The following is a 12,489-nucleotide window of genomic DNA, read 5'->3' on the forward strand; positions in this document are numbered from 1 at the left end:
ACACAATTAGAAATGAATATTGGTCGGAAAGTTAATCAATAGTTAATTATGCAAGTGAAAATATCCTTTTGCATACAGAGATATTTATTTTTTTCGCAATGCGTTATACAATAGCATAAGAGTATAACTAGGCGTAAATCTATATTACTCCGTAAAATAGGCGGATGCCACGATGATTCGGCTTTCTCAATTCGCATTAGGCCCGATGCGTCAGCGCACGTGTATCACGCTGCATCACGCAGCACAACCACAGCATTCTCATCGGCGGATGTGCAATCGGCTATACGCGAGCTTGGTCGTACGTGTGTGTGCATACGTATTCGCGGTATACTTGGACCGCACGTGATTATGGTTATCACGTCGACGATTGGATCAAGTGCATTAGCCACGCACGAACCGCGAGCATACACGCCGCATACACGTTTTGTATCGCCTCGACCCTAGGCTCTCGGCCATGTTCGGCGGAATACTTTAGGACGAGATCGAGAGACGAGGGCGTGATCCCCCGCGATCTTTACGGCTCGAGCAACCGCGTTCGTGCGATCGAGAGTCAAGGTCATGGTTGTAAAGTTTGTATTCGCGTCGGCATTACCGGTTTCCGTGAGTCGTCGTCGTTGGCAAGTTTGCTCAACGACGCCGCTACGTGTTGACAAGCGGGATTTAACAACGATGTTTGCAAATTTTTTTTAAGATAAAGAGAGGGAGATTGCGCGCGGGTCCGATCCGTTGCTTCTCGAAGCGACGCAATGGACGCGAGATTGCGTAGAAACGCAAAGGAAATAGATGTAAAGAGTATGTAAGGTATATGAATACCGTTTTGAGACTCGCTAATGACGCATTTCTCCTCACGCGATTCAAATATGTGAGATTTCGTAAGCCACACACGTCAGCTTTATGAGCTGCTTTCGCGGGTAATGATCCATTCGGTAGCGCGTTTCTAACGGAGATCCATCCTGCCGTCTACTAATTGACCGGCCGATATCTCTCCCATGGATTCTCAATTGCGGTCACGATGGAAAGATAATGCCGAGGCGTGGTTAACGTCATTTTAGCGTCGCGATATGTGCGTATCGGGTGTACACGAGAGTCGGGTCAAGGATCGAAATGTATCTGTACGTTCCCGCAATCGGCTAGAACACCTGGAGCATACATACATCGCGTATGATCGACGATCAGTATGCAGAAATCGATGGTCCATCGAAAGGTGAAAGATTCAAGGTTAATAGAGGTGAAACTTTTTTCCACCATATTATATGGACATTTATCTATATGGAAAGAGAACGACGTGTCCCACTGATCCTTACGCGTCAACGCATAGGCATTTAAAATTCTGAACATTCAAATAGCACAACACGATCCGAATATTTCATAAATAATAATGTTTACAAAGTATTACATTAGTATTGTTTGTGGATGAATTTGAAAAAAAAAATATATCAGATATTCATATCACTCAAAGATTTATTTATTGTGTGTATTACTACTTATTAATTTAATATTCACTATTGTTTTTTCGAACAAGATAATATTTACAGAATCTTATATTAATAAAATTTTTATTTTACGCTTCAAGTTGTTGGTTTGCATCCAAATTTGAATAAATCATATTTAATACATATTTAAATTTCTAAGCACTTCTATAAGCAGTAATCTTCTCAGTATTATAATATTTAATTTTAAAAGCGAGATTAATTTTGTAATTTCTTTAAATGTACACAGTTTTTTCAGTAAAAAAAAATCAAATAAATATATAATTTTCTGAATAATGATTTAATTAACGATTACTAGTAAAAGTGAGTTCGCACAGGATGATCATATGATCCGACGTTGCACAGCCGAAGTCGACGGGAGGCTAGCCAGTCGCGGTCATTAATTTGTCGCGGCCAAGTTACGATCGTGGAACTTCCTCGTTGGACTTGCATTGCGAGAAACTTACGGTGCTACTTGCCGCGGCAAATGTATAATCGCCGATTACCCTAACAAGTACGTGGTAGTGCATCGACTAATTAAGCGATTATAGCATCTCGAGTGAGCTAACGAGTGTTAATCCACTGGCGAGTCGTGTCTGCTTGAGCTCATGGGGGTCAATTTACCGCGCGCCTAACCGAGCACGACGACGAGCTTGCTTATCAACTTGTTTGCTGAAAACCTCATTTCGCGGCCAAAGGCACGATACTTTTGTCGCTTGATTATGTAAACGCGAACACCTATGCCTTGCAGTTTCGTTTTTTTTTTGCTCTCTCGAGAAACATTTCGTTTAATTAATAGATATCCATAAATATGTGTGGAGTCAAGAAACAATAGAAACAAAATGAAATTTTGAGAGATGCATGGATTAAAATCGTAAGGAGGAAATGTATTAAAACGATTCGATACGTCGCAAGATTTCATCAAGTAGTCACTATTTCATCTAGTCGACTAATTAAGCGATTAATTACTTATGGATGAAGCATTAATCTGTGATTAATCGCGATTATATAGGTAATAAACTATTCTCAGTCCATGGCTTAATCAAAAATAATAATTCACCGAATGATACGTTACAATCCAGTTATTATCAATAAACTTCACGGTCACCGTCCGCTTGGGCGTTTTCATTTTAATAGAAATCGAACCACGAGAACTGCGTGAATAAGTAGGAAGTTAAGGAGACGAAAGAGAGAGGCCTCAACCTCATCCTTCAGATGGAATAGGCGTGTGATGGTAAGGAAGAAAAGGAGGGAGAGTAGGACAAACGCGACCATGTAATTAGAAATCACGGGGATTTACGGGGCAACGGACAATAAATCCAAAAAGTAACGGCTAATAGCACGCATATTGACGTATCCATCTGGCTATCGTTCATCTTTCTCACGAGTCTCATCGCGTGCACGCCCCGTATCCGCGACGCGCGCCTCGCGGCTACTCGCTCTCGCTCGTTCACGCGGCGGGGACGACGAGACGAAAGGATCGACGCCTCTAGAATGAACTACGGGGCTTTCTTCTGGGGGGGATGAGAGAGAGAGAGAGAATGGTCGCGCCGACCATAAGCATGCTTGATTTACGTTAAAAGCCGAGTCGGAGCCCGCATTGAGTCTTTATCGAGTAGGAGTGAGACGATGATGATGAACGATCGGCGATTTGTAGAGGTGATCGTCGAATGCGAAACGAATATGTATCTATATATGTGTATGCGCTCGAACGAATCTGCTGATCATCGTAACCCATATCCCGCGTGTACAAAACGCGCTTTGAGAAGATCGCTTTATGCCGGTGGAAAAATTGCAGTCACAATCGCCTTTCAGCAGTTCGTTACGTACGGCATAGAATCTTATCAGCTGTCGCGTTTTAAATGGAGATTCTTTGATAAATTTTTTATTTATTTATCAAAAATTCTATACACTATAAATTCTTAACGCATTTGTGGGAAATTGAAATTGAAATTATATATATTTTATATCTATTAAAATTGCGTTAAATTTAAATTAAATAAATTTTTTCGGATACTCTTTTATCTATGTTTAGAGTTTTAAAACTTGGTTTATTATTGGTTTATTATAGTTTTTAAATTTTATTATATATTTATTCTATCACACACACACACATATGCATACATATGTATTTAATATCGATTACGGTATGCTCCCCATTGAACTCTATCTTGATAATGTCATCATATGTATAACAGTAATACTAAATATGTTACATCATGGTGGAAGTGATACAATTCTCCAGCGAACACAGAGGCAGTTCGGATTAACGTCTTCATTCCTCGAGAAATCCCTTGCAATGGTGCGCCGGTAATCGATCGGTTATGGTAATCCGAGCGAGCGTCGAGTGCGATCGTTAAAAAAGCTGCGCGCCAACCGTGCGGTTACGATATACCTAGTGCAACCGCCGTACACGCGGCGATAAGCGGTCGCGATGCCGTGCAGTTCGATTAACGCGAGCGCGCGAGCAGCCGCTTTCGTCGTGCGTGAAAAGAGAGAAACCTGCGGAAGAAACGCCCACCCGTCCATCTACGATTACAGCTGATCGCGAAGGCGATGTGCTGATTTCTTTTGACGTGTTTGCGTAGAATGATTGGCACTTTATCCATTTAGGCAGATAGCGACAGAAATAAATACCATCATAATACTTGAATTAAGAGAAAAAATAACTAATGAATTTATTGTCACGGGCATAAGAAATGCGATTTTTTCATTACAAGATTATTATATTTATTATATTTATTAATTTTTTATGTAATGTTTTTTTTCCGGTACACTAGCAATGCAACGCAAATGTTGCCTTGTCACGTTATAACATAATGTATGCGTAGTAAGATTTATATGATGTTATATAACGTGTTACAATTTATATAAATAAATATACTACTATATATATATCTCTGATATATATTAAAATTAGAATTTTAATGCATTGGCGAGTCATATTGCTATTCGATTAATTTATCATCTCCAAAATTATTTATAATTATAAGATTGAATGTCATAGATCAAGATGATTGAGCGATAAATAATGATAGTAATGGTGATGAAACTCATGGAAAATAAGAACGCATTCTATATATGCATAGTTACTGTTATTTGTATGAAAAGTTAACTAATAACTGCAAATTGAGAACAGAGAGAATTCTGTGTGTAAAATTAATTGCATTCCAACATTATCAAAGAGGTAAAGAAATATAAAATTTGCACTTTTAAAAACTTTAATAACTTTGGTACAATGTTTCCATCGTTAGACATTATTATTTTCTTATCGTGTAAACAGCTAGATAATATCGCCGCGAATTATCATTCACGCCTTGGGCAAGTACTTTCGGAAGAGCTTCAAGGTGTTATGCATGTATTTATGAACTAGCAACGCGATGCGTTCGTAACCATGTGTCTCGTAAAACTTTACATATCTCTATCTAGTAGGAGACTAATGAACTCACGCATTAATATATCTCTTGGCTTTGGATACACAATGAAATTTACAATGGATTCACAATTAAATATACTTAAACGCGTTATCTGATAATGTAAAGAAATAAGAAAAAAATCTTGTCTAGTCTCGAAATGTTATTTAAGATGTTTTAGATTATTAAGGATAAAGATAGTGTTTTTTTTAATCTAATTTTTGATAAAAAGTAATTATTCTAAATTTATAAATGAATTTATGATTATAAAAGAAGTATGGGAAAAATTTTAGGAGATTCAACATGTATTTTATTTTTAAATTCACGTTATAATTTTGAATTTCATCTATCTCAGGATACTTTATATTCCTTGAACTTAACAAGATATTCTCACGCAATTATGTATGTATTTCTTATCTTTCTTTTTATCGATTTCTACAAATGCGTTTTTATCTGATGTTTATCTCTAAGCAATAAGTATGAGATCAATTAGTAATCAACTTTCACGGCTTTTATCTGTAGATACAGCGTCTTTTGAACACGTTATTACGTTCTCAAACATAGATCAGCTTGAAGCAACGCTAAAAGGCGTCGGCTGTATTTAATGATCAGTAGTATATAGCCGGGGTTATGACCCCAGTATCACGACCGTAGTAACACGGATGAAAACGAACTGTTACTCAGCGTTATCTATTACGATCACGGAATTGTTTATAATGTCACTGCTGATACATATTTTAGCCCGTAGCTAAAAGACCTTATTCAAAGAGAGATGACCCACTGCTGAGGTAGATACAAGTTGTAAAAGGATGTCATTTAATAATTTATACCGAGCGGGGAGATTGCAATCGGCAATCGCTCATCGTGAATCGAATCATGATCTATAATCAACCGAGCCTGCCAACGTTTACTGCCCCATTGAAATAATTCATGTTGCACAATCGCATGTATCTACTTGGTACGCAAATTAAAATATGCAAGGAGATAATACACCATATGTGCGAACAAATCAACTTTCAGAGCATTATAACTTTTATATCTCTTTAGAGAGGCAAATTGGATTTTGATATAATTTCAATATTATATGGGCGCGCAAACGGTTTTAAATTTTCTTCACACAAGGAGAAATTGATATACTCGATAAACCAAGCGATAAACTTTCTAAATTAAACATTAAATAAGACATTAACCAAGACTATTATATTTGTTTATTGCAGGATACATAGACGTCGTCGGGAGACCGGTTATCGAATTCGAGGACAACGTTTCCACAAGGGAAGATCTCTCCGTTAGAGAGACATCGTCTTTTCTGCTCTATCTCGCTCGTCTACCCAGGTACGTATCTCTCCCATCATATAACATTCGTATCAATGCATCAACCTCGGAGAACGTCGAAATCACCCTACGGAGTCGCGGGATATCAATAAATCAGCTGGATTATATCGCGAGATCAGTCGCGTACGCGTGCGCGCCCCCCATTGGACCGTGCCATAATTTATGAATTCGATTAGCGCGGCCGGCGATAATTTTTTACGAAAGGGCATTTTTAACCCGCGGAGAAGAATTCACACTTTACGGCCGCGGCGTGCCGGCGCGAGACACCCATTTATTACGACGGCATCTGTGCTTCTCAACGAGGCCGTTGTAGCCGATAATAACTGAAATCATCTGACTCCGAATTGGCAATTTATTAATCCTGGCCGGCTCACAGAGAGGAAGGAGCGCGCGCGAGCTTTCCGCTAAATAAACGTGATCGACGCCGGTGTCGGTAATAATTATAATTTTCCGCCGTCATGAAATCGCAGGCACGCCCACTATAATCGTCGATGCGGAGCAAAATCGCGGCTCACCGTTCTTCCTGGCCTCTGCTAGTATCTCCTACAAGCTCTCTAACGAAGCTTCCTCTCATTTGTAAGCTATTCAATTAACGCGTTTACTACGTGCCCACCGATATAGCACTTTCTAACATCGGTGTAACACCGATTAGATACCGTGAGAACCGAATCGAAACAAATCGACATCTATTCGATTACGGAAAACGTATACATATTGCGAATCTAATATTCGATAAGGTATAGTTATCAATAAGTTGTTAATTATTGAAATAATTAATGAACTAATACATTGGAAATTAAATTTAATTGATCAATAAAGAGAAATTGAATGAAATATTATGTACACGAGATCTGTTTTCTCCGAATTTAGTGTGCCATATAAAACTTGATTTGTTTGAGTTTATTCAACATAAAAATCACGTAGCTATTTAACAGTGAATTAAAATGAAGGAATTTTAGCATGTATCTTTTGCAAGAATTAGTAGATTTTTACTTTTTAGATTAGCATCGTAAATGGCACTTTTTGATTGCGCTTATCAGCAACGTAATAATCGCGACATTATTCGCAATTTTTTTTGCGGCGCTCTTGACTGCGCATATTCACATACTTTCTAGCTCATAAAACATACGACGTCACGATATCCACGGCGATATCGCACCGGTATCGATCATCCCGCGGCTTTATGATTTTCCGCGCAACGACGAACTCTCATAAGTAAATGAACGAAAGAACAGCGTCCGACAGATACGGCGAGAAGAGAACGAGACAGAAAGGACGAAGGCGAGAAAAGCGCGCGCGCGCGCTATCACGCCCGGGGTGTTTCTCGACGAGAGAAATACCGTCGAGATCTATCTTTCGGCATCTTCGACGCGAGTGAGGCAAGAGCGCCGTTTCCGCGTCGGCGACTCTTCCCCGATACGGCATGTCGGCATGGGAAAAAGTCCGACGGAAAATTTCCGCGATTTCATCGACGCCGCGCTGCATCTATACACCGCCTTTCATCGGTATCTCTCAAAGTTTAACTCACGCAACTGATAGGCCGTCCCCGCGGGCTTTCCGGATCGCGATGTATCTCTTCGCGGGAATAATTGAAGGGATCCTTAGAAAAATATCGCGCGCTTTCGTCGATTAAACTACACGGGAATTAATACGAATTTACGACGAAAAGATCGCCGTAACGAGATGTATTCACAGGCTGACCGATGATTTTCCGTATCGATATATCGCGCGCATAAGAAATGCGCTCGCGATCGACCGAAACTTACAAAAACGATTTATCTCGTACGTTCCCAGGTATAGGCATAGGCACGCCGAGGCGATACTTCTAATTTATCGCGGCCGAGTTATCATTTCGCGTGGCCACAATACGCATTGTTACGTATCGATATCTTTCGTTGCCGGAAGAAAGGCGGGCACGTTCGACAGCGAATAGTCCACGCACGTGGACTATATCTCTTACCGTGGAATCCGATGAAAGCCGGAAAGTGTCATAATGATTCTCTAAGCGGTAACACAATCGTTATAAATCAGCGTGTCGGTTGTACGCCGTGCGGCGCGAGAGATTCATTAACATTTTTTCGCGCGACCGCGGTGGGAAAGCGCGACGTTGACATACCGCCTCGTTGGGCTATCGGTGGCAGATTACTCGCGGATAAGTCCGACGATGCAGATTTATTACGAACGAAACGACGAAACGTCTGGGAACCTCCACGCGTGAAATTGACCCCGGAATTTCCACATATGCGTTGAACGCATACGAAACCTTATATGTACGCATTTAACGCGTTATCATACCGTATAATATGTCTCGACGAGGCGTAAAAACAGAGGTGGCGCTCTTTCATCTTATCATGTAATCACGCGGAAGAGCGTTTAATCGATGACCTGACAAATCGCGCGTAATGAATGGGCAGATAGATACTTGTTACGAATCTGGGACGCGCATGCACTCCAATTAGACACAGATGTGCGCGATTCGTAATTTTTGAATAATATTGGAATATTCATGAATACAAGTTAGCGGCATTTTGACATGAATAAGTATCGCGGTGGTATTTTTTGCGGTGTAGTGACGGTACATATAGATATTTGCATTGTTAATTATCGATTATCGATTTTGGTTGCTCAAGACGAAAATAAGTCTGTGTAGAATGGATAAAAAAATTTGCCGTGGTTTAATCACGCCTAATTTTCATGGAGAATTAATGACGAAAGCGTGATACACGCCCTTATTATGCATTGAGTGCACTTATCATGTATGTTTGCGAATATCGATATTTATTGGTCGATTGAAATTTGCCTACAAAGATAAGTGACTTATCGACTAATCGTTTCCATTGCTGAATTTGCATTTATATATTTATCCTTTTATTTATATTACTTATATAGATTGTGATCTTTACTCTTTGCAGGAACTATATATACAATATTATAAACTATATATTTTTTTATTTATATTCTTTTTTATTTTTGATATTTTTTTATAAGCTTGTTAAAAAATATTAAATTCGAAATAAAAATAAAATGTGATTAAAATTATTGGAATATAATAACAGTCAGATACGTATTTTTTTATATGCTAAAAAAATTTTGAATTGTTATCAAGTAATAATAATTTCACAAAAAACAAAATAAAATTATTTAACTAAAAGCAATAAATTGATGTGTAAACGATGAAATCTACGATCTTAAGAGGATCTACGATCTTAAGAGGATATATCTTAAGAGGATGTAACGGATCTATACAACTTTCTTAATTCAAGATTGTCATAGTGTGAAATAACAAGTCACGTTTTACCGCACTTGCTTTTGCAGTGGCCGCCTTGAAAGCTTATATCTCACATGGGAGAAATATATTAAGCGTCAAGCGAGACTCCCGCGGTTTGCGTTACGCGTAATAACTTGATTGGTCGCGGTGAAAGGTCGAATCACCAAAAGTAATTCGCAAATGCATCGCCAGGCGATATTGACCTCGAGTCGTCTTTCACCGTTAACTCGCATCACCGGTTTGTCCAGTATTGAATCGGAGCTTTGATCGTTATATTAAGAAAGAGAGGGTGAGAAATTGATTGACGGATACTAACGTAAAAATACATGTAGCGTAAAGTGTATTCATGGCGAGACGGAGCTGTCTTATTAGCAAAAATTTATTGGGTATATTTATGTACCTGATATTTATATTTATATACAATATTAATTATTATGGTGAAAAAAATATCTAGACAATGTTTTTTCTCTCAAGAATCAGCTTGATATGATTCTCATGATTTTGTAATGAACAATTTTTTTGCAAAAATCGAAAAGTCTAGTAGCATGTCAATAATATTCACAGCAATTATATATACTGCGACTAATAATTAATAGACGATTGCGCGAGCAAACGGTAGGCCAAGAAATATCCCAGGTGACTGGCAATCCGTCGCGTATGTATCGTGTATATCAACATACGGACGGAAAGTCACGAGCGGCAAATCGCGGAACGATAGGATCGCGGGGAATTTCTCGTTGATCCAGTTGTGCACCTGACCGCATTTCCGCATGAGTTATGGATGCGCATCAATCCTTTTACCCTGCCTTCCCTCTCTCGCCCTCCATCTGGAGAAGCCGTCGTGATGGTCGGCTCTTCCTGCTCTCCCTCCCACCTCGACACAAGCCAACCCTTGCTTTCTGCCGGTGGTAACGGTAACGATGGCTTCGGCCAAACGTCCCTCCTCGTTATCGCGCTCGCTTTTCCCTCCGGGACGAAGATTCGTAGCTGCAGTTTACTGACCTACTTCCGAGATCGTATCTGCTATCTGTGCCTCTCGTTTTTCGTGCCTCCGTCGCCTTTTCATCTTTCTATAATCGCTTGTTTCTTATTTCTCCGGCCCATCTTCCTTAGTATAGCAATGTTTCCTACTTTCAGTCTTGAATCTTTTTTTCAAACTTGCTGTCGGATATTTTATGTCCCTCGCGACTTCCATTTTCCTCATTTAGGCGCATCTCGTTGTGATTCCATCAATTGATTTGCATTGCTTCGCATTTTTAATTACATGTATCTAATTAACGACATTTGGATGGATAAACAGTTAGTAAAATTTTTCTGAATGAATCAATTGATTGATTTATAGGTTTTGCGACATTTTATGTATATAATAATGTACATAATCTCTAAGATATTCAGCAGAAGCGTAATTAATTCTAGATTTATACTAATTTTAGAGGAAGGAATAAGAAAATTTTGATTGCACATATTTTTACAGAAATTATATTTTATTGGTCTTTTATTTGTTTAAATTTATTCACATAGTATAAGAGGTAATCAAGTTTACATGTGCGTTTTATCGTGGACATGATGGTTTATATTTTTCATAACGAGACATATAATCACGGCTCGCTTCATTTTCTCGCTCTTGGCGGGAAAAGCCATTTTTACGCAATTGATTCTCGTTTGCGAAATGATTAACGACGCATAATGTTTAAATACCGGCGATTTGTACTCTTTTTACGTTATTAGAACGTTATTATGAATATAGGTTTGTCCGTTTTTCAGTGTCAGTTCGCACGACCTACCGACATTTCGCGGACGACTTATGCTCCACTTACGAACTCGACTTTCTACAAGCTCATCTCGTCCCTTTAACAATCCGAAATTCGATCTTTCGAAAGTCAATAATTGCGATCAGTCACGTATTACAACTGTCGCTTTAAATCGGGTGATCGAGTATTTTGACATTCGTAAGAGATTCGATTTAATAGTTCTTTTATGAGATATATATTTTCTAAACACTGTGTGATATAAGCTATTATCTTATGCCAATGTCGATTTTTCTGTATGATTTATTTTGGTATTAATGAATATGAATTGATTTTAAAAGAACGAAAAATATTTATTAATTTATATGTGTGAATATATCAATAATTTTTATTACTTTCTTTAGTTTTTTTGGTTTTTACAATCCGTATATGTATGAAATTTTTTTCGAAAATGGAATATTTATTGAAGATGTACGGTATTCTTGGTTTGACGGTTTAAGAGATAGCTCTAACTACGCACTGTTTATCGCGGTGATTATCGTTATCGAGACTTATCATGGCCGATGACATTCTAACGCTAACTACTATATTTATCCGAACTTTATGACTAAGCGTCAGAATGGAACTTTGGCTCGATCGAATCCACGATGGAAAAACGTGGATTCTCGAAGCCATAACAGTTAGATGCTTCCATATGAGACCGTAATATAATTCACGTTCATTTGTCAGGAGATGTTTCCGGGTATGATTCGCGCAAACTGTGCCTTTCAAGCATTTTCTCTCAGTTTGCGAGGAAAAAAAATTTCAACATAACATCATCGTCGCAGTAGTGATAAGCAGAGTTGAACGGCGATGACGATGACGATCGCCGTCGTCTTGCTAGCGCATCGGCAAAAATGACATTTGCGCGGTTCCGGGGTCGCGAAATTATCGTCGTCACACCGGGACACGTCTCGGTGTCAGTTGCGAGTCGACAGTCGGTCGTGACGCAGCCTCCATTCGACAACCTTCGCCCACCCAGGACGTGGTCGTGATTTTAGACTCCGTTGTAACGCGGAGCGATGTATATGTACTTACGACGTACTCGCGCGATACCGAATGCGCCGGTTCTACCGGGGTCTAGGTCGACAATAGTTGCTAATGCACCTATGAGAGATTCTTCAGAGAGTGGGCAGTGACGTAGTTGATCGCTGACAGTATCAGATAAATCCACGCCTGCACGTGTTTAATATTCAGATGCACTCCGAGAGTCGATA

General features: G+C 39.2%; 1 protein-coding gene across 3 annotated transcripts in view; it reads left to right on the forward strand.

Moving 5' to 3' along the window:
- The window catches only part of LOC126849658 (puratrophin-1-like), a 261,721-nt gene that overhangs the window by 164,452 nt on the left and 84,780 nt on the right, over window positions 1–12,489 (forward strand). For all 3 annotated transcript variants that reach the window (XM_050591699.1, XM_050591698.1, XM_050591697.1), the window contains exon 6: window positions 6,100–6,217. In XM_050591699.1, the coding sequence (XP_050447656.1) occupies window positions 6,100–6,217 (118 nt within the window). The remainder of the gene's footprint in view (window positions 1–6,099; window positions 6,218–12,489) is intronic.

Source organism: Cataglyphis hispanica, chromosome 5 (genome assembly GCF_021464435.1).
Source record: "Cataglyphis hispanica isolate Lineage 1 chromosome 5, ULB_Chis1_1.0, whole genome shotgun sequence".
NCBI classification, from domain to species: domain Eukaryota; kingdom Metazoa; phylum Arthropoda; class Insecta; order Hymenoptera; family Formicidae; genus Cataglyphis; species Cataglyphis hispanica.